The 24,573-nt window shown below is 55.5% G+C and overlaps 1 protein-coding gene across 1 annotated transcript in view; it reads right to left on the bottom strand.

Annotated features, from left to right (window-relative positions):
- RANGAP1 (Ran GTPase activating protein 1) overlaps window positions 1-22,884 on the bottom strand; it is a 30,352-nt gene extending 7,468 nt beyond the window's left edge. Inside the window, exons 1-10 of the mRNA XM_062202786.1 lie at window positions 22,598-22,884; window positions 19,744-19,893; window positions 14,723-14,850; window positions 9,230-9,289; window positions 7,254-7,433; window positions 3,828-3,962; window positions 2,232-2,390; window positions 1,197-1,310; window positions 427-526; window positions 261-345 (exon numbers count right to left, since the gene is read on the bottom strand). Of these exons, the coding sequence (XP_062058770.1) occupies window positions 261-345; window positions 427-526; window positions 1,197-1,310; window positions 2,232-2,390; window positions 3,828-3,962; window positions 7,254-7,433; window positions 9,230-9,289; window positions 14,723-14,850; window positions 19,744-19,855 (1,073 nt within the window). The 5' untranslated portion in view covers window positions 19,856-19,893; window positions 22,598-22,884. The remainder of the gene's footprint in view (window positions 1-260; window positions 346-426; window positions 527-1,196; window positions 1,311-2,231; window positions 2,391-3,827; window positions 3,963-7,253; window positions 7,434-9,229; window positions 9,290-14,722; window positions 14,851-19,743; window positions 19,894-22,597) is intronic.
- Window positions 22,885-24,573: the final 1,689 nt, after the last annotated feature.

Raw genomic sequence — 24,573 nt, 5'->3', positions numbered from 1 at the left:
GCTGGGTCAGGACCAGACCTGGCGTCACTTCAGAGGCCCCTGGCTCACCCACTCCTAAGGGTGGCCATGCTCAGCCCTCTGTGTTTCTTTGCTGAAGACACAATTCCTCTCTCCGCTTCCTGTGAGTCAGATGTCCTTAGACCTCCCATGCCTAGCACAGAGCCTGACCCAGAACAGAAGCTCAGAGACACGGAGAGTGGCCACAAAGGAAAGGGTGGCCTGACAGCCCGCCCCCCCCCCCCCCCCCGCGAATTCCCTACCTGAGGGACGCCAGCACCTTGGCCATGTTGAAGCTGTCCAGCACCTCCTGCAGCTGTTCACAGCCTTCCTCTCCCAGGGTGTTGCCTGCCCATGGAGAAAGGGGGCTGGTCAGGACAGCACCAGGCCACCCGGAGGGTCTGCGCCCAGGCCGCCAGCCCTCCCTACCATTGAGATCCAGCTTCTCCAGCTCAGGCTTGTCCGCCACGGCCTCGGCCACTGCCACGGCAGCATCTCTCTTGATTTCACAGAAGGACAAGTTCAGCTCCTAAAAATAGGAGGAAGTGGTGGAGGCACGCAGGAAGTGGGCAGAGAGACAGGTCCTGCTCTGAAGCCTCAGTCTCCCCGAGGGAAGAGGGCAGGCTCTGCCCTCCAGATTGGCAGGGGGGCGAAAACAGCAACACAAACAAAAACACAATGCCACACACACAACCAGCTGCCAAGGGCCAAGTGTGTTTGCCTCAACTGAACCATACGTAGAACATCCTTGGGAACACCAATGTTCCAATTTCAAACGTTTTCTGATTTTGGGCTACTTGCATACACACAACAAGATCTGGGACTGATACCCAAATGTAGACATGAATTCATTTGCTTCATGTACACCCGAAGGGGACAGTACATGGTATTTTAGGGTGCCTGCGTTTTGATGGTGACCCATCCCAAGCTCAGCTGTGGTGTCACATTGGCATTCAGAAGTTGTGGAACTTGGAGCACCTCGGATTTCAGATTGAGAGCACGCAACCTACATAATGGTGCACATCACCCCTTCCTCTGGCTTTACAGAGAGGGGAAGAAACGTGCACAAAACTGCAGTGGCCGGGAGAGGAGCTGGGATATGGACCCGGGCCCACCAGCCTTCCCACCAGACGCCACCCCCACCAGCATGGGGGAAGCCCAGAGGCTGGGAAGAAGACAGCGGATGGCCCTGGTGATACCTTGAGCTTGGGCAGACCCCCACGGACAGCATCTGCGATGGCAACGGCACCCTTGGAGCGCACAAGGCAGTCCCCAAAATTGATCACCTCCACCTGCCGCAAGGTCTTCAATGTCTGCAAGGAGGAAGGGTCCAGGGGTAGGGTCCAGGCCTCACCCCAGCCCTCCCTGCCCCCGTCAGTCACCACACGGCATCCTCTCTGTATCCTGGTCTGGTTACCTCCACATCCCACTAGCTCTTCTCATCACCTCCCTGTTGGCCTCCAGGGCCAGCCCATTCCTCGTGATGGAGCACAGATCTAATCACTTCACACCACTACTTGACTTCCTATAGCTCAAGGAGTTAGCAAGGCTACAAAGTCCTGCCTCTCCGCCTTCATCTCCTCTGCCCTGGCCTTGCGAAGCCAGGACCAGGCAAAGCAAGGTTCTGTCCTGAGTCCCTGGCTTCCCACAAGCCCCTCTGCCTGAAACCCCCAGCCCCACTTTCTGTAGCATCTGTGTGTCTTGTACAATGTAGCCAAAATGGAACCTCTTCCAGGAAGCCCAGGACACAGCTGACCTGATCTTCCCTCAGGTAAGCTTCCCAACATCTGCACTTGTCTTTGTCAGCAGCCACAGAGACAGGTGAGGCCCCTGCAGGGCTGTGGAGCCCTCCCCGCCGGGGCCCTGGCATGCAGGCAGCCTGCCTGTCGCTGGTCAGCTGTTTCCTCCCCTTCTTCAACTACACTTCCTTGAAGGCACTGGTTCAAAGCCAAGCACTGAAAGGGCTCAATAAACCCTCCCTGAACAAGCCAAAGAGGAAAAGAGACAAGCACGAGCAGCCTTCTCTGTGCAGCCCCAGAGCTGCCCACGGAAGGCACAGGCTTCCCCGTGACACGTGACCCTACTCTGGACGTGTTCACATGGGCTGGACCCATGGGGTGCTCCCCAGGTGGGCAGAAGGGTGAGGGCTAAACAGCCACCTGCAAATGAAGCCCAGGCAGCAGCCAGGCCCTGTCCTACGGGGCTGTGACCCGGCTCTGCCACACTTGCCTCACCTCGGCCATGGCCACCCCCCCTTTCTCAGTGAAGGTGTTGTCGTTCAGGTTGATGACCCGCAGCAGGGGGTTGATGGCGAAAGCTTGGGCCAGGGCTGTGACCCCAGGGTGGTTGATCCCATTCTGCGGCATGTGGACCTCCTCTAGAGTCCCGATGATCTGTGAGGGCAGGAAGGAGAGCAGAGTGTTGGCTCCCAAGTGACAGGCACATTGGCGGGCGGGTGAGCGGCTCCGCACAGCATGCATGCGGAGGGGCTGTCGCCAGCACCAGGCAGGGCTTGTCTGTGGGTTTGGGGGGCAAAATGGCATGCGATCCTCTCCACAGTCTCACCAAGGGGGAGTCAGGATCCCCACCAGGTAAGAGGAGAAATCAGAAAGGCTAAGTGACTTGCCCGGGGTCAAACAGATCTGGAACCAGATTTTATTTTTTTGAAGTAGCCGACAGAAAGCTCCCATCTGCTGCTTCACTTCCCAAATGCTTGCAATAGCAAATGCTGGGACACAGCTGAAGTTGAGGCCACTAGCCAAGAACTCAATCCAAGTCTCCCACATGGGAGGCAGGGACCCAACAGCTTGGGTCACCAACACTGCCTCCCAGGGTGAACGCCTGCATGAAGCTGGAATCAGGAGCCACAGCCGGGCACACAGGCACTGCCATGTGGGACGCGGGCATTTTAACCAGGTCTCAGTGACGAGGCTTCACGGCCAGCCGACTCCAGATTCCCCGGTCCTCTGCCCTGGGGACACTGGGCTCAGTCCTCTGGGTGACGCCCTCCTCCACCAGCATTCTACAAGCCATGTCCTGGGAGGTGAGGAAGGGCTCCTCTAACCCACCTGGCCCTCTCTCATCCTGGCCTTCTGCCATCCCCATCTCTGCTTACAACAGCTCCCTCCTATTCTGCTGGCACTCTATGCACTCTCATGGTGGACACTTCTCCCAGGAAGGCTTCCTGGATTCTCGTCCAGTGCTCTTCTTCTGTGTCCCAAGTATCTGAGTCTTCCCCTCCGGTGGGGCTCCTCATCCTGTATCATCAAAGCCTACGTTCTCACCTGCACGCTGTCAGCCCTGAGTTCTCAGGAGGCCCATGTCCCAGCCTCCACTGCTCCCTGGGATGGGGAACAGACCAGGCATCACTGCACCTGGGCCAGTCTTGCTGTCCTGGGTGCACGGCACAGCTGGGAGTGGGGATGGGGTGGGTCACAAGTAAACACTGGGGGAGGTCAGCCAAGAGTGCTTCATCAGCTGGAGCCCCTCAGAGGCTCCTCCCAGTCTCCTTGTCTCGGGCAAGTGGGATGCGATCCCTCTCTGCAGTCCACACAGGGAAGCCATGCCAGGCTGCTCAGCTCTAACTCCGTCTTGAGCCCTCACAGTCTTCTCACACAGAGCTTTGGGGAGCTGCTAGCGGCTCGCCCCAGACAGTGGGTGTGCATCTTCCAGACACGCACGTTTGCAGGAGTGAACAAGCTCAGAGAGGGTAAGTGACCATCCCCACTGGCTCAGCTAAATGCCGGCGCTGGGATGCGCAGCCCAGACTCTCAGCCTGGTAGGCCTGGCCAGCATCAGTGCCTGGGACATGACAGACAGGAACCACTCACCCCGAAGGCTTCTGCCAAAGCAGTCGCCCCATCGTTCTCCAGACGATTTCTGCCAGCCACGAAGACCTTCAGGGCCAGTGGTTTGCCTTGGCCACTGGATTTCCGGTAGCACTCAGTCAGAGCTGCAGCCAGGATCTGTAGGCAAAAGCAAGGGGTACAAACCACGGGCAGGGGCCCTCGTCCCTGTGGGGCCGCCACTGTGTGCATCCTGTGCACCCACTGGCAGTGGGTGCGGGGCCAGATCGCGCCTCATCTGGGCCCCAAACTTCACAGTTTACATCTATCACTTGGTTTGTGTGTTCTGCCCGTGGCGCTCAGTCTCAGGAGTCCGAGGGAAGAGACAGGGCAGAGTCACCCGGCTTCAAGGTCCAGGGGGGACTTCCCAGTTAGCTCACTGCACTGGCAGAGCCTCTGCTAGCTGGGACCACGGTCACCCCCACTGTCAGCTGAAGCACTGGGGCTCAGCCAGTACCGCACAGACTGGCCTGGCTCCTGCATGAGCCCACACACAGCTGCCCTGGAAGAATGCAAGGTCAGCACACGCCAGCTCCGCAGTGGTGGGGTCGTGTGCATGCACAGGGCAGAAGCATCAGACTCTCTCAGGTGGCACCAACCGTGCCGGCTGAGGCCACCATGTGGAGGGCCTTGGCTCCTGCAGGACTCCAACCTCCTCACAGACCTTGGGTCTAGGGCCCCTCCAGTTCCCATGGTGTGTGGCACAGGGATCGCACTTCACACACACAGCCTGCTGGGAACAGCTGCCAAAGGACCTGAGGCCTGCAGCCCCCAGGACCCCGGGGACTCATCGATCAGTGGTGAGGGGGGCAACAGAGAACTACAGTAGTCTCCTCTCATTCACCGTAGCCAACCCTGGCCTGACAATATTACTGTCTCTTAACCCTGGCCCCAAAGTCCGCAATTCTGGCAATTCAGATCCGACAAAGAGAAGCGGCAATGCTTTCGTTGAGTGAAGAGGTGGGGTTGTCACTGTGGCGCAGCGAATGACAGCATCCCCTAGCGGCACCACTTCAAGTCCCAGCTGCTCCACTCTTGACCCAGCTCTGCCAATGTGCCCGGAAAAGCAGCGGAAGATGGCCCACGTACATGGGCCCCTGCCACCTTCACAGGAGACCTGGATGGAGCTCCAGGCTCCTGGCTTCACCCTGGCCCAGCTCTGGCTGTTGCAGTCATTTGGGGAGTGAACCAGTGGATGAAAGACCTCTCTCTCTCTTTCTTATTTAAAAAAATAAATCTTAAAAGTGAAAAAGTGAAAGCTCCTAAGGAAAAAAAATGTATGCTAAGATTTACAGTACAATATTTTTCAGACAGAGTGATCACAGGCAATTAACTTTTTTTTAAGAGATTGATTTATTTATTTGAAAGGCAGTTATTTATTTATTTGAGAGGCATAGAGAGAGAAAGAGGGAGGTCTTCCATCCACTGTTTCACTAACCAGATGGCCACAATGGCCGGAGCTGTGCTGATCCGAAGCCAGGAGCCAAGAGCTTCCTCCTGGTCTCCTATGCGGGTACAGGGGCCCAAGGACTTGGGCCACCTTCTACTGCTTTCCCAGGCCATAGCAGAGAGCAGCCAGGACTTGAACTGGCACCCATATGAGATGCCGGCACTGCAGGTGGTGGCTTTACCTGCTACACCACAGTGCTGGCCCCAATTAACTTCTATTATAGTATGCTGTTTTAACGTTTTAAAAACAGATTCATTTATTTGAAAGACAGTTACAGAGAGAGAGAGAGACAGAGACAAGAGCAAGAGCAAGAGAGATACATCTTCCATCTTTGGTTCCCTCCCAAGATGGCTGCAACAGCCAGGGCTGGGCCAGGCTGAAGCCAGGAGCTTCAACCAAGTCTCCTACATGGGGTGCAGAGGCCCAAGTACTTGTGCCATCTTCTGCTGCTTTTCCCAGGTCATTAGCCAGGGAGCTGGACTGGAAATGGAGCAGCCAGGATTCGAACCTGCACCCACGTGGAATGCTGGCCTTGCAGGCAGCAGTTTACTGCACCATAACACCAGAACCTGTTCTTTTTTTGCTTATCTCTTATTCCTAAATGAGAAATGGAATTTTGTCACAGGTATGTATATAGAGGAAAAAACAGAGTATACATGGCTTCGGTACTGTCCAAGGCTACAGGCACCTACCAGGGGTCTTGGAACAACCCAGTCCATGGCTAAATGAAGTTACTGCACAACTCAAACCCCAGCATAGAGCTGGTCTACAGAGGAGGCCCTAGCCCTGGGGTTCCAAGTTCTCTGCTTCCTCAACTCATATGCCCACCACCCAGAGTGGGATAGGCCATACAGCCACTGGGCAGCTGGGGAAGCCCCTGTGTGTGCTTCCCGGCAATGCTACGCAATAGACAGGAGGTGAAGGGAGGACAGGCAGGACACGCTATAGTGTCCCTGCTCTCGCAGCAGGCTCCTCTGGGTGGGGGATGTATTTTCTGTGAGGAAGCGATTGCTTTTATGCCATTTCTACATGTGGACGTGGACAGCTTACTGTCCAGCTAGGCTAGAAGGGATGCTCTCCCTCCTGTGGGGCAGGGAGACAGGCACATCCTGTGGGGGTGTCCACTCTGGCTCCTCAGCCTGGGGCACAGCAAGCCCCACCCTGGCAACTCTTGTTGCTGCGAATGGAGCCTTTTGGATGAGGTTGTAAGCCCCACAATCAGCCCCACCTCTCTGAGCCCATCTACTCTCTGAGAGGGAGACAGCAGTGTGGGGGCAACTCGCGTGTCTCATTCACCTTCACAACCATGTCCCCAGCAGAGAGAGAGAAAGAGAGGGAAGCAAGCAGGGAAGGAGGGAGGGAGAGCGGGCGAGAGGGAGGGGGAGGGAGAGAGGGAGGGGGAGGGAGAGAGGGAAGGAAGGGGAGGGAGAGAGGGAAGAAGGGGGAGGGAGGGAGGGAGGGGAGAGGGAGGCAGGGGGAGGGAGAGAGGAAACAGATAGATTCTCAATGGGCCCAGGAAAGTAATGGGGCCAGCCTCCCTGGGTGTGAGTTATGACAAGCAAAGCTCTTTTCTACACAGACCAGATCAGACTGACTCATGGCAGGACAGGGTGAGGCACCTGGGGCAAGGCCCCACCCAAGGACACAGACAGGGGAGCTGGGAGCACCTTCCCAAGCGGCCCCTTTCTCCTTCTGGGCCTCCTCGCCCTGGCTGTGCCGGCTGCTCTGAGAACTCGGCTGCTCTGAGAACTCGACAGGTGCAGAGATCTCGGAGCAGGTATGCAGCGGCAGGGCTTCCATGTTGCTAAGCCAACCCAGGAGACTGGGAGGGGTTGCCAAGCAACCATAGACTCCTCTCCCTCCCAGTCCCAGACTGCTGCCTTTGAGGCCTTTCTCCTTTGAAGAGAACAGTGAGGTCTCGGGTCTCACTGTGGCTGCGAGCAGAGGGCTGCGGCGCCTACCTTCCCACCGCCAATGCCCATGCCGCAGTTGTTGAGCTTGAGCTCCTGCAGGGTGAAGCAGGCTGGGCTCTTGAGCAGGGCCTCGAAGCCTCGCACGCCATCGGGTCCAAATGCGTTGTCACTCAGGTCCAGCTCCACCAGCTGGGCCCCAGCTGTGATGAGTCCTTCCCCTAGGGAGATCTGGACAAGGGAACGCAGGTCACTTTCACAGCGCTGCCTCTGTGCTGGGCCCAGTCCAGCCCTCAGGGCACCCAGACGAGGGGGCAGCAGGCAGACACAGCCTATTTCAGCGCAGAGCCTTCCCCATCACACACCCGCGACTGAAACCCTGCACAGGGCTCCTAGCAGCCAGGGAGCAGGGTCTGAGTGGTCTGGGAAGGCTCCCTGAAGGAGGTGGCATTTGAGCTCAGTCTGGAGTCAGCCAGTCCACATGAAAGGCTGAGGGCAGCAGTAAAGACATGAGCAGGGAGCAGGATGCCGGGTGCCAGAGCAAGGAGCTGGTAAACCCGAGAGGACACCAATCAGTGGTGAGCTCTGGCTGGAAGAGCCTTAAACACCAGGCCAGGAACTGGGCCTAAGCCTGAGAGCGAGAGACTGTGATGGCCACGGAACACGCAGGGAAGGTCCTTAAGGCAGACAGTCGGGCAGGGGGAGGCTGGAGGCTGTGTGCCCCCTGGGAGTACAAGGTGGCACTGGTTGGTGTGGCAGAAGTGAAAGAGGAACCTGGGCCTCTGTGGAGCCAAGGGAGGCTGCAGAAATCGGAGGCGGAGGGAAGGAGGCCCCACAAAGGCCTCCAGGGACTCAATGGGTAACTGGGCAAATGGAGGTGGCCAGGGACCAGATCTGGCAAGGGGACACTGAGCTCTCCTGGGAACCCCTCTGGCTGGGGACACCCACAGCCCCCAGGGAGATGGTCACGGAGAGAAGGCTCAGAGACTGGAGGCCCAAGTGGACTGGGCTACAGCTGACGGGGCAGGAACACAGAGGGGAGACCGTCCACATTCAGACCGTGGATGTGGTTGCCGTGGACGTTTCTACTGTCCTCCTCCCTCACTAAACAAGGGTAAGCACTCTCAGGCTGCCCTGTCCTTGGTGATCTGGTCCCTCAACCTCCCCGCAGGTCACGCCATCCCTGACCCCTAATTCTCTTCTCCCTTCTCCAGAGATTCATTCTCATCGCCAGGAATACAGAGATAAAACCTCCTCAAAGCCTGGGAAATTAAATGCTGAAACTAAGCATCTCACACAGCAGAGTCCTGCAGCACGCTCCGAGCTGGGTCGTTCCTTCCCCTCTTCTAACTCAAGACCCTTCTATTCATAAGCACCCAAATGGATTCATTTAACCTGCATCCTAACCCCTAGCCTCACCTGGTCATGTTCACCCCTCCAGGCAAGGGCCCTAATCCAGCAGCTCTGAGGCCTCCTCTAACCTCTACCCAGAGAGCCTCACTCTGGGACCCTGACAGTGCCCGGCACTGTGGCCTGTGCCTGCACAAGTGAGGTCAGTGCACGGGTGTGTCTGGAGGCTTGCCCTGGCTGGAAGGGGGAAGACCTGAGAAGGAGCAAGGGCGTGGCCCAGGAAAGGGACTCCACCACACCAAAGAGCCCGCTAACCCGGAGCAAACACCTGCCCCAAGCCCCACAAGTGGGAATCCGAAAGCGGAGGCAGAGAGGTCATCTACAAAGGGAACAAAGCAGAAAGAGGACCCAGGGTAAAGGGAGAATCTACGGCCTCAGGGTGCCGGGAAAGAAAGGCAACTGTGCAGTATGAGTCCAACCCCCCAGCTCAGGAAGAACCCGGGGCCCCCTGGTCCAGCCCTGCTTCCTCCCTCTGGCTCCCTCCCGTGACCGCCTGTGCTCTCAGCAGCCCTCCTGGAAGGACACAGGGAGAGCCTGGTTTCGCATGGCTTCCATTTCAGCATCTCAGCACGGGCTCAGCGTCCAGAAAGAACACAGTGTGCCGGGCGTTCACTCACCAGGGCTGGCGGGATCTCGGAGCGCAGCCTCCCTGTGAACATATCGCTCCAGTGGCATCGCTGTGGCGGGAAGAAGAGAAGAGTTAGCTGGAGACCCCGGAGGGGGCCTGAACGGAGAAGCCCCGCCAGCCAGCAGGGCCACACTCAGCGTGAGCCGAGCTGGGACCACTGAGCCTCGCACTCACAGCCTTCTTACTTCGGGCTCTGTCAGTGAGAAGCTGGACCACCCTGGCTGGCTGGACCAGAACACCCGTCCACAAGTCAGGGGCCCCCAAGGACCAGGCAGGCTCAGCAGAAGTCTCAGGAAAATCCCCAATCTGTAGACTTTCTGGTCTGACAGGTGACGGATGAACTGGGACATCAGCTATGCAGGATTTAGTGCCACAGTTTCCCCACCCACCTGACCAGCTCCGCAAGACGGCCTGTTTGGGGCTGCTGCGTTGCCCAATCTGCCTTTTTAATCAACGGAAAATGGCATCGGGCTCAGAGTCTTACATGGCAACAGCAAATCAGAAATCAGTGACACCGTATTATCTCCTTTACTCAAGGATGTGGGCTTTCCCTTCATAGAAGGTACGTAAAATTAGCGGATTTAAAGAAGGTATCAGGCAAATGTCACAAAGATGACAGCCACCTAACTTGGTCATGTATTCACACTGGCCAGAATTTGGTCTCCAAGCACACAGCCCTGTCCCCAACTCTGGTTACTGTGCCCTCAGTCCGGTGTTCTGAACCAAACCTGGGATGGACAGCACACGGGGAAAGCCACCTTCTCCTGAACATCCAGTGCTTACACATACAAACTAAACCCAGCCTTGTGTTCCAGGGAAGTTGGCTTACATAGGAAACTTCTCACGACCTCCAATAAGCAAATCATGAACACCCAGGGGCCTCTGCTGGCTATCCCACATACCGGGTCTGCTTGGTGAGTTACCCTTGCATGCAGGTTCTTAGGGCCAAGAACAGGCAGCCATAGCCTGAGTGCTACAGTCATTTACAACACCGGCATCTCACCCAAACTCCCAAACCAAGGTCCGGGGGCTGAAGGTTCAGCAAGGGACACCAGGGAACAAGGCCTGGGTTCCAGGCCTGACTTAGCTGACGCCCCTCTGGTCCCTGGTGCTCCATCTCTGAAATAATCCTTTAGGCCTCAACAATCCCCAAGTGAACAGCAGAGAAGTCAGGAGCTCAGGCTGACATCTGGGCCCAACCCCAACCTGCTCCTTGTGTGACCCTGGGCTGCACTTCTCTCACCTGTCAAGACCTTACTTGCACACCTGCTGCAGCGGGGCGATAACATCTTATCCTGCATCAGCACCAGGCCAGACACTGCAGGCCACCAAGGGCAGCTCCTCCCCTCTCCCCACCCCGTGCTGCTTCCTGCACAGGAGACAAACGCACACGGCACTGCCACTGGCCAAGTTCTCTCAGGACAAGCTGTGCAGGAGGAAGAGCTCCACTTTCTAAAGGAGCCCAAGGGCCAAGTTCAGTGCAAGGCCTCAGAACAGACAAGGTGGTGTCCTGGGGACTTGGAAGTAGGGCCCTGGGTGCCGAAGTCCAGCTCCTGCTGTGTCCTGCAGCCTGCAGGTCCAGCCCCTGCATCCCTGCTCCTCACAGGTCACAGGGGGTGGGAGGGGGGGTGAGTTCTTTTGCCCAGGCCATGGGTAAAGGAGCAGAAACAATTGCTGTTTTGACTGTTAACCTGTGATCTCCCTAAGGACACAAACAGCAGAGACCACATGGGAACTCGCTGGCAGGCCCTCTGGGGCAAGTCCACTTTGTTTCTCCTCATGCCCCCAGCCCCACATTCCTTCCCCTCAAAGACGACAGTGCTACCATGCAAATAACACTAGACTTGGGTGTGTAACATGTGGCCTGGCGACACACCAACATTATGACTGGGCTACTGAATCAGCCCTCTGAGCCTCAGTGCTCCCGACTGTCCAAATGGAGACTCAAACCTGGGTTGTGAGGACTAAATGACACCTGACACAGATGCGGTGCAAGCCTGTTCCGGAGACCGTGGCATGCGAACAGACGCTGGGAACCAGGGACAGGAGGGAACACACAGTGACACCCCCTCTCGCCTCCGACGTTTTGAGCCCATACCCCCCAGTTTTCTCACACAGCACACTGAAAGGCTGGCATTGTGGCCAGTGGGCCATTTGTGCCATTTGTGACACTGACATCCCATAGTGGAACACCCGGTTTGAGTCCCAGCTGCTTTGCTTCCGATCTAGCTTCCTGCTAATGCACGTGGGGAGGCGGGAGATGTTGGCCCAAGTACTTGGATCCCTGTCACTCACTTAGAAGACAAGGATGAAGTTGCAGGCTCCTGGCTTCGGCCTGGCCCAGCCCTGGCTGTTGCAGCCATTTGGGGAGTGAACCAGTGGATGGAGGATATACCTGTCTGTTGATCTGCCTTTCAAATAAATATTTTTTAAGATTTATTTTATTTATTTGAAAGGCAGAGTTACAGATAAGGAGGGAGAGACAAAGAGAAAAATATTCTCCAAATATTCACTCCCCAAATGGCCCCAAGAGCCAGGGTCTGATAAAGACAGGAGCTTCCTCTGGGTCTCCCACATGGGTGAAGGGCCCAAGGACTCAGGCTATCTTCCACTGCCTTCCCGGGTACCTCAGCAGGGAGCTAGATTAGAAGAGGAACAGCCAGGACTCCGACTGGCCCATGTGGGAAGCCAGCATCGCAGGTAGCAACTTTTACCCACTACCCAACAAGGTCAGCCCTCCCCCACTCCACACCCCCCCCCCCAAAAAAAAAACACACACCACACAGGTGCTCACTGGAACCTACTTTGGGAACATTAGAAGAATCTGAACTGAGCTTTTGGCTGATAAAGGAGGGCACTACTTGAATCTAACATTTTAGAAAGCACTTGCTGGAACCAGTGTTACAGTACAGGTTAAGTCACCACCTGCAATGCTTACACGCCACACCTGAGTGACGGCTGGAGTCCTAGCTACTCCACTTCTGATCCAGCTCCCTGTTAACACACCTGCAAAGGCAGCAGGTCATAATGGCCCAAGAGGTTGGGCCCCTGCGACTCACACAAGAGGCTACGATGGAGTTCTAGGCTCCTGGCTGTTGTAGCTATTCGAGGAGTGAACCAGTGGATGGAACATCTACCTATCTGTCCCCTCCTCCCTGTCAGTCTGCCTTCCAAACAAATAAATCTTAAGGGGAAAAAAAAAAAGGAAGCACTTGTCGCCTCAGCCAAGTGCATGTAGCAGGCAGCCTCCGGCCACAGTACCCTCCCACTGCACGGCAGCATTTGGCTGAGGCCTGGCCATCCTGGCCTTTTCTTCTTCCTTCTCTTTTTAGATTTATTTTTTTTTTAATTTATTAATTTTTTTTTGACAGGCAGAGTAGACAGTGAGAGAGAGAGACAGAGAGAAAGGTCTTCCTTTTGCCGTTGGTTCACCCTCCAATGGCCGCCACGGCCGGTGCATCTCGCTGATCCGAAGCCAGGAGCCAGGTGCTTCTCCTGGTCTCCCATGGGGTGCAGGGCCCAAGCACTTGGGCCATCCTCCACTGCACTCCTGGCAACAGCAGAGAGCTGGACTGGAAGAGGAGCAGCTGGGACAGAATCCGGTGCCCCAAATGGGACTAGAACCCGGTGTGCCGGTGCCGCAAGGCGGAGGATTAGTCTGTTGAGCGCCACCTAGATTTATTTTATTTATATGAAAGGCAGAGGGAGAGGGAGAGGGAGAGGGAGAGGGAGAGGGAGGAGGGAGGAGGGAGGAGGGAGGAGGGAGGAGGGAGAGGGAGGAGGGAGGAGGGAGGAGGGAGGAGGGAGGAGGGAGGAGGGAGAGGGAGAGGGAGAGGGAGGAGGGAGGAGGGAGGAGGGAGGAGGGAGGAGGGAGGAGGGAGGAGGGAGAGGGAGAGGGAGAGGGAGGTGTTTCATCTGCTGATTCATTCCTCAAATGGCCCCAACAGCCAGGGCTGCACCTCCCAGGTGGATGCACAGGCCCAAGCACCCAGGCTACATCCTCTGCTGCTTTTCCCAGGTGCACAGCAGGGAGCTGGATTGGAAATGGAGTACCTTGGACTTGAACTGACGCCCACATGGAATGCAGGCATGGGAGGCAGAGACATCACCCACTATACCACAATACCAGAACCTTACTGTTTTTTTTTTAATATGTATTTTATTGGGGCTGCTGTTGTGGGGCAGTGGGTAAAGCCAATGCCTACAGGACCAGCATCCCATATGGGCGCAGGTTTAAGTCCTGGCTGCTCCACTTCTTATCCAGTTCCCTGCTAATAGCCTGGGAAAGCAGCAGAGGATGGCCCAAGTGCTTGCACCCCTGCACCCATGTGGGAGACCCGGAAGAAGCTCCTGGTTCCTGGCTTTGGATCAGACCAGCTCCAGCAGTTGTAGCCATTTGGGGAGTGAACCAGCGGATGGAAGACCTTGCTATCTGTCTATGTCTCTGTCTTTTAAATAAAGAAAGATTTATTTGAAAGGCACAGTTAAGAGACGGAGGGAGGGAGGAAGAGAGGGGGAGGGAGAGGGAGAGAGGGAGAGAGAGAAAGATCTTCCATCTACAGGTTCACTCTTTCAAATGGCTGCATCAGCTGGGGCTGGGCCAGGCTGAAGGAAGGAGCCTGGAGCTCCATCCAGGTCTCCCACGTGGGTACAGGGCCCAAGGACTCGGGCCATCTGCTGCTGCTTCCCCAGGTGCATGAGCAGGGAGCTGGACGGAAACTGGAACAGCTGGCCCTCAAGCCGGCACTCCGATGGGAGTCGCAGATCTGCTGTCGCAGGCTGCAGCAGTGGCAGCTAAACCCACGGTGCTACAACGAGGCTGGATATTTCTGCCCAGTGGAGCTTTGGCCACCTCCCCATGGGCCATCTTGGCTTTGGGTCCCGACCTGCAGGCGTCCGTCAGTCAGAGGCTGAGTTTGAGCCCTTCCCTCCTGGGTGTCAGACAACAGGGCAGTAACCAGGGAGGATCCGGACACAGGGAGGTGTTGTGACAGCATGAGGCTTCTACACCAGCCTGTGCCTCCTGGCCTTGCAGAACTCACCTTCTTTTTTTTTTTAACTTTTATTTAATGAATATAAATTTCCAAAGTACAGCTTATGGATTACAATGGCTTCCGCCCCCATAACTTCCCTCCCACCCGCAACCCTCCCCTTTCCCGCTCCCTCTCCCCTTCCATTCACATCAAGATTCATTTTCAATTCTCTTTATATACAGAATATCAATTTAGTATATATTAAGCAAAGACTTCAACAGTTTGCACTCACACAGAAACACAAAGTGAAACATACTGTTTGAGTACTAGTTATAGCATTAAATCACAATGTATAGCACATTAAGGACAGAGATCCCACATGAGGAGCAAGTGCACAGTGACTCCTGTTGTTGAGCCAACAAATTGACACTCTAGTTTATGGCGCCAGTAACCACCCTAGGCTCCCGTCATGCGTTGCCAAGGCTATGGAAGCCTTCCGAAGAACTCACCTTCAACTCTGACTTCTTCTCTAAGGCCTTGGCAATGACCCTGGCTGCTTCTACACCCACCGTGTTGCCCTCTAGGCGCAGAGCCTCCAAGCCATCGAATTCTTCAATCTCTTTAATCACATCTTTGGCTGCAGGAAACCAAAGAACAGAAGCTTAGATTTTGGAGTCATGATGAGCTGAGGCAGCAGAAAGCTCACAGCCACCATGTCACTCACAGCCACCATGTCACTCACAGCCACCACGTCACTCACAGCCACCATGTCACTCACACACTCCAACACTTCAGCGCTCCTACCACGTGCTGGCCCTGGCGTACAGAGGACAATCAGACAGGCGCACAGTTCAGCAGGGACGCAGCTCTGTGACAGTTCCCTAGAATGAATGTTAAACAAGGCATATGCAAAAGGCCAGGCCTGAGAGGCAAGGCAAAGAGCAACTGGCTGCTTGGAGCAAAGACTTCACCAAGCAGGTGTAGGTGTGCACACCAGGCCGTGCATGGAAACAGCACCCAAGACACAGCCGCTCACTGTTAGATGACTCATGGGTGGGTGTTCGTTCACCACGATTGTACTATGATGAAAAATTCCAAACCATCTAAACAGGCATCAAGAAAGGCAAGGTCAGGGCTAGCACTGCCACTGCCTGCAACACCAGTATGCCAACTGAGAACAGATTTCAAGTCCCGGCTGCTCCACTTCTGATCCAGCTCCCTGTTAATATACCTGGGCAAGTAGCCCCTGCTACCCACACGGGAGACCCAGGAGCTCCAGGCTCCTGGCTTCAGCCCTGGTTTTCACAGCAATTTGTGGAGAGACCCAGTGACAGAAGATCTCTCTCTGTCTTTCAAATAAATAAATGTTTAAAAATAAATAAATTTGGCCGGCGCCGTGGCTTAACAGGCTAATCCTCCGCCTTGCGGCACCGGCACACTGGGTTCCAGTCCCGGTAGGGGCACCGGATTCTATCCCAGTTGCCCCTCTTCCAGGCCAGCTCTCTGCTATGGCCCGGGAAGGCAGTGGAGGATGGCCCAAGTCCTTGGGCCCTGCACCTGCATGGGAGACCAGGAGAAGCACCTGGCTCCTGGCTTCGGATCAGCACAATGCACCAGCCGCGGCGGCCATTGGAGGGTGAACCAACAGCAAAAAGGAAGACCTTTCTCTCTGTCTCTCTCTCTCACTATCCACTCTGCCTGTTCAAAAATAAATAAATTAATTAATTAATTAATTGAAATTTTTTAAAAAGGATAGGACAGGTCAGGGGGCTGGAATTGTTGTGTAATTACTTAAGCTGCCATTTATGATGTCAGCATCCCATAAGGAGGCTTGGATGGAGCTCCTAGCGTTCCTGGAGTGAACCAGCAGATACAAGGTCTCTCTGTCTCTCCTCTGTCACTCTTTCAGATAAATAAATGAATTTTTATTAAAAAAAAAAAAAGATAGGTTAATTCACTGACATACAAATACACTAAAGCCACTGTGAATGGCATTTTCACATATTCAAGTCAGTGGCAGGTATGAGGCCCAGCGACTAAGATACCACTTGGGAGACAGCACATCCCCTAACAGAGCCTGGTTTTCAGTCCCAGCTCCATTCCCAATTCCAGCTTCCTGCTAATGCACACTCCGGGATACAGCCAAGGGATGGCGCAAGTAGTCGGGTTGCTGCCACCCACATGGGAGACCCAGACTGAGTTCCTGGCTCCTTGCTTGAGCCTGACCCAGCCCTGATTGTCATGGGCATTTTGGGAATGAACCAGCAGATGAGAGATCTCTCTTTCCCAGACTCCCTCTCCCTCTTCCCCTCAAATAAAAAAAAATAATAATTCATGTTCTAATTACAAGTGAAAAAACAAGGTTCTCTAATAGCATTTACTCTGCTCACACTTTTAAAACTGTGATATGTGAGGGCCAGCACTGTGGCATAATGGGTAAAGCTGCTGCCTGTAGTGCCAGCATCCCAATGGGCACTGGTTTGAGTCCCAGGTGCTCCACTTCCAGTCCAGCTCTCTGCTATGGCCTGGGAAAGCAGTAGAAGATGGCCCAAGTCCTTGGGTCCCTGCACCCATGTGGGAGACCCAGAAGAAGGCTTGGCTCCCGGCTTTGGATCAGCCCAGCTGCAGCCATTGTGGACACTATGGGAGTGAACCAGCGGAAGGAAGACCTCTCTCTCTCTCTCTGCCTCTGCCTCTCTGTAACTCTACCTTTCAAATCAATAAATAAATCTTTTACAAAAAAAAGTGATATGTATTCACAAACACACCAAATACACCAAAACTAACAAGAGTTACATCCTTGGATTGTGTGGTGGTAACGGTTATGTTCCCCTCCCCCTTTCTATCAGTTTCTATATTCTACAACATATTAATTTTTTATAAAGATTTATTTATTTATTTGAAAGGCAGAGTCACAGAGAGGCAGAAGCAGAGGCAGATAGAGATCCTCCATCCGCTGGCTTACTCCCCAAATAGCCCCAACAGCCGGATCTGCACTCCAATGCGAAGCCAGGAACCAGGAGCCTCCTCCAGGTCTCCCACGCAGGTGCAGTGGCCCAAGGACTTGGGCCATCCTCCACTGCTTTCCCAGGCCACAGCAGAGAACTGGATTGGAAGTGGAGCAGCCGGGACTCGAACTGGCGCCCGTATGGGATGCTGGCACTGCAGGCAGTGGCCTTACCCACTACTCCACAGCGCTGGTCCATTACTTTTATAATCTAAACAAAAGCTGGCATTGTAGCAGTGAGTGAAGCTGCGACCTGAGACACAGCTTCCCACACTGGGGCACCAGTTCAAGTCCCGGCTGCTCCACCTCTGATCCAGCTCCCTGCTAATGGCCTGGGAAGGCAGCGGATGACAAACCAAGTGCTTGGGGCCCTGCTAACCATGTGGAAGACCCAGATGGAGTTCTTGGCTCCCAGCCGTGCCCTAGTCCAGACCTCACTATCTACAGACCTAGTGATCTACACAGTGAGTGATGAAACAGGGATAAAACTTACACCAAGGAATTCTGTGACAAGAAACGGAGATACTACTGGCATGGCACTTACTCCTTGCCTGACATGGTGTTCAATAAATGACACTTCATAGCAAATCCGTGTTTCCTGACTGAACTGTGTCTACTCTGTCTGAGTCAGCAGCTGGGGCACTGGCATGGCCTGAGGCACTGTCTGTGCTGAGAAGCTTCTGAGTGTTAAGAACGTCTGGACCCCCACAAAGCCCTACTGTACCCAGGGTTACCAGGACAGCTGAGTAGGAACGGGGTTGATGAGCTCCATCATGATAAAAGCAGCACAGCTTTGGAAGGTTCCAGTCCTGTACCTGCTAGGTCATCATTAGCCAGCTTTGCAGGGAGCGTAGGTGAGGAATCTAAGCACCTTAAGTTAGGTGGCAAAGTGGAAGGTCACTGTATACTCGTTTGGGGCCCGTTCACCCTGTGACATGAATAAACAAGCTGTGAACCGTCAAAAAGAGCAGCACAGGCGCAGGGACCCCAAGGGACCTCCATTAAATCCTGGCTCCGCTGCTGACGAGACGTGGGATCTCCAGCAGGCTACCAAGGCCTCCTAAGGCCTTTTTCTTCATTTATAAAAAGGCAATATTGGGCTGGTGTTGTGGCTCACTTGGCTAATCCTCCGCCTTCAGCGCCAGAATCCCATATGGGCGCCGGGTTCTAGTCCCGGTTGCTTCTCTTCCAGTCCAGCTCTCTGCTGTGGCCCAGGAAGGCAGTGGAGGATGGCCCAACTGCTTGGGTACCTGCACCCGTGTGGGAGACCAGGAGGAAGCACCCAGCTCCTGGCTTCGGATCGGCATAGCTCTGGCCGTAGCGGCCATTTAGGGGGTGAACCAACGGAAGGAAGACCTTTCTCTCTGTCTCTCCCTCTCATTGTCTGTAACTCTGTCAAATAAATAAATAAATAAATAAATCTTAAAAAAAAAAAAAAAAAGGGCAATATTTCCACCCGCCTCCCACGGGGATGATGGGATTATCAGTGATGAAAGCACAGGGAGGGGGCTGGCACTGTGGCTTAGTCACCACCTGCCATGCTGGTATTCCGGCAGACACGAGTTGTGTCCCAGCTGTTCCAGCTCCGATCCAGCTCCCTGCTAATAGCCTGGGAAAAGCAACAGAATATGGCCCAAGTGCTTGGGCCCCTGCCGCCCACATGGGAGACCTGGATGAAGCTCCTGGCTTCTTCCTGGCCCAGTCCTGGCTGTTGCGGCCATCTGGGGAGTGAGCCAGCAGATGGAAGACCTCTCTCTCTGTAACTCTTTAAAATTAATAAACCTTAAAAATAAAGTAGAGAGAACTGTGGAAACCATACAGCCCCATAGAGATGTGAGCAGTATGCATCACTACACTCCCAGCAAGCCAAGGTCTCTCGCCCGGGGCAGGGAAGCAAGGCTGCCTACACACCAGGATAACCAGGCAACTCCAGACCAGTTTCCCTGGTTGCACCAGAACAAGAGATCTCAGAAGTACAGACACAGGTGCCTTCACTGCCGACACCAGGGGACTCTGGGTTGGTCATGCCAGCAGACTTGGCCAGAGATGGAAAGATAGGACCTGCGTTCCAGTTACTGGTTCTCTGGAGTCTGGTGCTTTCTTGCACACACGCATACACACACACATACACACATACACACACAGAGCAGCAGCAGCAGTACCCATCCCTCTCTCAGGGGCATCTGGTGGCAGGGACCAGAACCCCCCAGGAGGGCCGAGACTACTGTTTTAATTCTGCTCCCCAAGGGCCTCAGCCCTGCCTCTCCCCCACGGCAGATATTCCCTGCCATGCCTAGGACCTCGGGAGTGAAGCCAGGCAAGGGAGGGCTGTTGGCTCTGAAGCTGCTCATTGTGGCCAGGAAGCCCTCCCGTGCTCCTGGGGAAATGCACTTCGAGCCTCCCACTAGAATGGGCCCAGTGACACGTACCTCCCGGGCTACTCGGACAAATAAAGGAGACAGTGCCGCTCAAAGGGCCCAACAGCTAGTGAGCGCTCGCTGCACGAGCAGCGCAGGAACTCACCATCTTCCGCAGTGTTGAGTTTGAGGCTCTTGCCCTTGAAACTCAGCTGTCCTCCGGCCACCTGGGTTTTGGCCAGGGTCTCTGCTAGCTTGGCAATGTCTTCAGAGGCCATGAGGGCCAAAATGGTGGGCTCCCCCGGAGATCTGCAAACTGAGAAGGCCCAAGTGGCATTAAGGGAGAGGAACCTCCTGGGAGCCTGGTTGGGGAGGGACAGGAAGCGGCATCAGCCACCTCAGGCCCTGACCCCACTGGCCCCTGCCACGGGGAACCTAAGAGGTAAACCGCTGGGAGGAATGAAAACAGCACTGGAGAAGGCACGGTTCCAGAAAGGTGGAGGCAGCAGGCAAGCAGAAATGTCCAGTGTCAGCCTCGGAGGCTCAGCAGCTCCCTAACTCCCTCCTCTGCCAACTGTCCCCACCCCATACTGGGGACACCCACACAAACCAACCCCATGGGAGCCAAGTCCACAGGGTCCACCCAAGCACACACCTGCCTGATCATCCTGGCTGCTCTGTGTCTGAGGGTCCCAGTCCCCAAACAGGACATGGATGTCTATGGGATCCAGGTCATCCATCCCAGGGAATGCCCACCACCCACGCTGGCATGACTAGGGGTGGGGCACAGGGGTCAGCCCACTGCACCTCTGGTTGCAGCCCTGACCAGGAGACTGGGCAGGCCACGGAGGCCTCCCAGGTTCCTAGGAAACCAGAGGGCTCTACATCACAACAGCTACCATCACAATAGGCCAATGTACAGAAACAGCAAACTCAAGTTTCTCCAACATTATCCTGACACCAGATGGGCAGGGGTTCCTCCCCACAGAGCACCCAATTAAATTTTACAACAGGTGTCGGCTAAGTTTCCTCCCACTCAATTCTGACACTCTCTGGAGACACCTGCAAGACTGCTCCCCACCTGACGCTAACGCAAGCCCCAGGTTGCTTTACCTGTACTCCTGACTGGGTGGCTATGAAATAGGTTCCAGACAGACTCTCAAACAAGGGCTACACTCACCTATGTTTACCAGTTCAGAGAAGATAAAAAGGATACAAATGATCGTCCTGATGAAGAGATACATGGGACAAGGCATAGGAGAAGGGGTGCAGAGTTCCACACCCTCTCTTGCCAGTGCCTTCCTGCCGGGACCACCCTCTACCTGCGCAGCTCTCCAAAGGCTGCCCTTTGTGGGTTTCATGGAGGCTCCACAGCACAGGCACAACTGATTAAATCACTGGCCATTGGTGACCAGCTAAACCCCCTTCCCCAGAGGCTGGGGTGGGGCTCAAAGTTCCAACCCTAATCCTGCCTGGGTCTCTCAGGTGACCTGCACCCCCCTGAAGCTACCCAGGATCCGCCAGGCAGCAGTTTTCTCGGCATACAAAAGGCTACGACAGGACCACTGTGTTTGAGTGGTTGGGATTGAGCCTTGCCTCTGCTTCCAACCCAGCCTCCTGCTCGTGTGCACCTGGGAGGCAGCAGGTTTTGGCCCAAGTACTTGGGTTCCTGGCTCTTGCAGGTGTTTGGAGAGCAAACCAGCAGACTGAAGAGATCTCTTTCTCTTTCAAATAAATAAATAAACTTAAAAAACTACATAGACACTTGTCAATTTAGGACTTTAGGAACCATATGCCAGGTTGAAGTTCCAATTTATATTCTGCACAATCACAGACTGGCACAGTGGTCCACTCCACTTCCCCAGAGAAGAAACGGCAGGTAGCCTGGGGACCTCAGAAGACTGACATGGAGGCGAGAACTCGGGGTGCTATCCACAAGGCCTCCCGCCATCTCCTCGGATCCGGTTGTGATCATTCACCACCTCCACCCCAGTCTTCCTCTGGATTCAAATAACCAGCTTCCTACCCCCTCTCCTTATCTAACCCCTCGCCGGCATCCACTGTGTTCATCAGTAAGCCTGAACTACTTCTCTAGGTAAGACACAAAACCTCCACCGTTTTGACTACTGCTATATACTGGATACTGTTCACGTTCCAGGAACACAGCAGTAACAAACAAAAAGAAGAAATGTTCCAAACAGGATACTTAGTATGTCAGACTGGAATAAAAATAAACAAGGGGGAGGGAGGGCTCTGACAGTCGCAACTTAAATTAGAAAGGTATCAGGTAAGAAACAATAACGATTTGAAGGCTGTCAGGGGAGAGGCCCAGCATACTGGAGCATTCCCACAAAGGGAGCAGACAGAATGGAAGCAGGAGAGGAGAGTTAACCAAGGGCTCAAGCCACGAAAGCCACTCTAAGCACCGCGGCTTTCTCTCCAAGGGGCCCGAAGAGCTCCTGGAGGGTCTGCAACAGAGACCCGACCGGACCAGCGCTTTGACAGCTGCTCAGGGCCTGACGGCGCTCAAGAAATGACGGGACAAAACTGAATAAAACAACGGCGGGGGCCTCCAGACGGGACTCGGAACTTCTCGGGGGTCAGGGGACTCAACCCTCGGTCCAGGTGGGGAGGGAGGAAGGCCGCCCCCTCCCACCCCCAATCCACTTCAAAGATCAAAACACCGAGCCGATCCGCCCAAGGTCGGCACAGGGGCCGAGGCGGAGCGAAGCCAGCCGGCCAGTCCAGAACCGCCCTCTCGCTCCCAGCAGCAGGGCCGAGACGCCTCGAGGTGCGCGTCCACCGCGGGCGTGGGCCGGGCGGGAGGCGGCCGAGGGCAGGCGCGGCCCGCACGCGCGCCCTAGGCCTCAGTTTACCCCCTGCAGAAAGGAGTCCGCGCACCCGGCCCTCCCAGCTCGCCGCCCAAGGGGCGCCACATCCTCCTCGGCCCGGCTCCAGGGCCGCCCCGCGCCCCCCACCCCAGAGAGCGGAGGGGCAAAGGGACCGGACCCCGACCGTACCGTGACCAGGCGGCGCCGCCGCGCGGGGTGACCGAGCGACGAGTCCGCCCGCTGGGGCGCGGACGGAGTCAGGGTCCGGTCCGGTCAGGCCGGGGTCGCCGCCTCCGGTCCAGCGGTGCCGATGACCAGCCCACTTAGCCTGTCTACTCTCCCGGGGGGGCGGGGGTCCTTGTCTCGCGCGTGTCCAGCACCACCTGCTCTGCACACGGCAGCGGATGATGGCGGAGGAGGAGGATTTTGAAAGCCGGCAGTTTCTTTCCTTCGATTTGATTTGTTCGAGCCCAGGCCGGCTTCCCTTGGCCCCGCGCGCGCGGCTCCTTGGGTATGGAAGTCCAGTTCTCCGGCGCGGGCGCGGCTGGACGCGAGCCGCGGACTACCCATCCCATGAGCCACCGCGCCCCGAGCGCCGGCGCCATGTTCCGGTTCGCTCTCCTCTTCGGCTTTCTGGCTCTTTCTCGCGGAGCCCAAAGCGGGCGCGCCCCGAGAGACTACAGTTCCCATGGTGCCGTGCGGCCGCGTCCCAGCACTTCCGGGAAGACCCGCGCTCCGGCTCCCGTAACTTTATTGACAAAAGGCTGGCACTGCCCCAGACTGGCTGAGAAGGTGGGGACCCATCTCCTGAAAGACTCTTGGCTTTTTGTTTGTTTTTGTTTGGTACCGTAAAATTGAAAGAGCATTCGAACACTTCCTCATAAGTACCCATCAATGGCTTGGTAATTTAAAAGGAGACAAAGTTAGCTGTGGTAGAGAAGTTCTGCGGACGCCCCCTCAGCGGTGCGCAGAATTAATCTCCACCGAGGCCGAGAGACGTGCTCCGGAATGACTGGTCCCTGCGCTTCCAACACGGCATGTCAGGGAGCCCGCGCTGTGGTGTAGCCAGCAGAGCCGCCGCCGGCAGCGCGGCATCCCATACGGGCGTCGGTTCGAGTCCCGGCTGCTCCACTGCCGACCCAGCGCTCTGCTGTGGCCTGGGGAAGCAGTGGAAGATGGCCCAAGTGCTTGGGCCCCTGCACCCACATGGGAGACCCGGAAGAAGCTCCTGGCTCCTGGCTTCTTCGGATCTGTCCAGCTCCAGCCGATTTGCCCATTTGGGGAGTGAACCGTCCCATGGAGGACCAGCCTCTCTCTGTCTGCCTCTGCCTCTCTGTAATTCTGCCTTTCAAATAATAAATAAATAAATCTTAAAAAAGAAAAGAAAAGAAAAAGCTGTGTGTCACGAGAGTCCTGGCTGCTCCTCTTCCTATCAGCCGTCCTGGATGAAGCTCCTGGCTCCCGGCGTCAGCCTGGCCCAGCCCCTGCTTTTGGGGCCTTCGGAGGAGTGAACCAGCAGATGGAAGACCTCTCTCTACTCCTCTGCCTTTCAAATAAATAAAATTTATTTAGTAAACAACAAAAAAGTGTTTCCCTTAGTTCTGTGAGCCCCTCTAGCAAATGAGTTGAATGGAGTCGTGGGAACTATCAGAATGATTGGCATCGGAGGTGGGAGGGGTCATGAAGCTGCTGGAGAGCCACCAGTCAGAGGACTGGCCTGGGAAGTGGGGTGCGGTGTTGCTGGGACTGACCCTCAGTCTCAGAACCTGACGCCGTCTCCAGCAGCATCAGGGTTGCAGCAAAGCTGAGGACACCCAGCTGGGCGCCTGCTTCCTAGTCGCCATCAACACTTGCAGCCGGAGTTATGCTGCTGAACAACACCCAAACCAACTAGAGGCGTTGCTCCAGAACTCCTGGATCTGGGCTGGCTCGCCCGACACACAGAGGCCAACCACTGACATGGGGTGGAGGAAGATAGGAGGTGCTCATTGCAAAGCGCAGAGCAAGGAGCTGGGCAGCCATTGTTTAACTCCCAGCCCCCCCCTGGCCAGGACTTAGGGGTGAAGGTTCTTATAAACTGAAATTAGGCCAGCGCCGCGGCTCAATAGGCTAATCCTCCGCCTGCGGTGCCGGCACCCCAGGTTCTAGTCCCGGTCGGGGCGCCG

Source organism: Lepus europaeus, chromosome 10 (genome assembly GCF_033115175.1).
Source record: "Lepus europaeus isolate LE1 chromosome 10, mLepTim1.pri, whole genome shotgun sequence".
Taxonomy (NCBI): Eukaryota; Metazoa; Chordata; class Mammalia; order Lagomorpha; family Leporidae; genus Lepus; species Lepus europaeus.
Note: the sequence above shows the minus strand (reverse complement) of the source record. Positions and strands in the feature narration are given on the sequence as shown.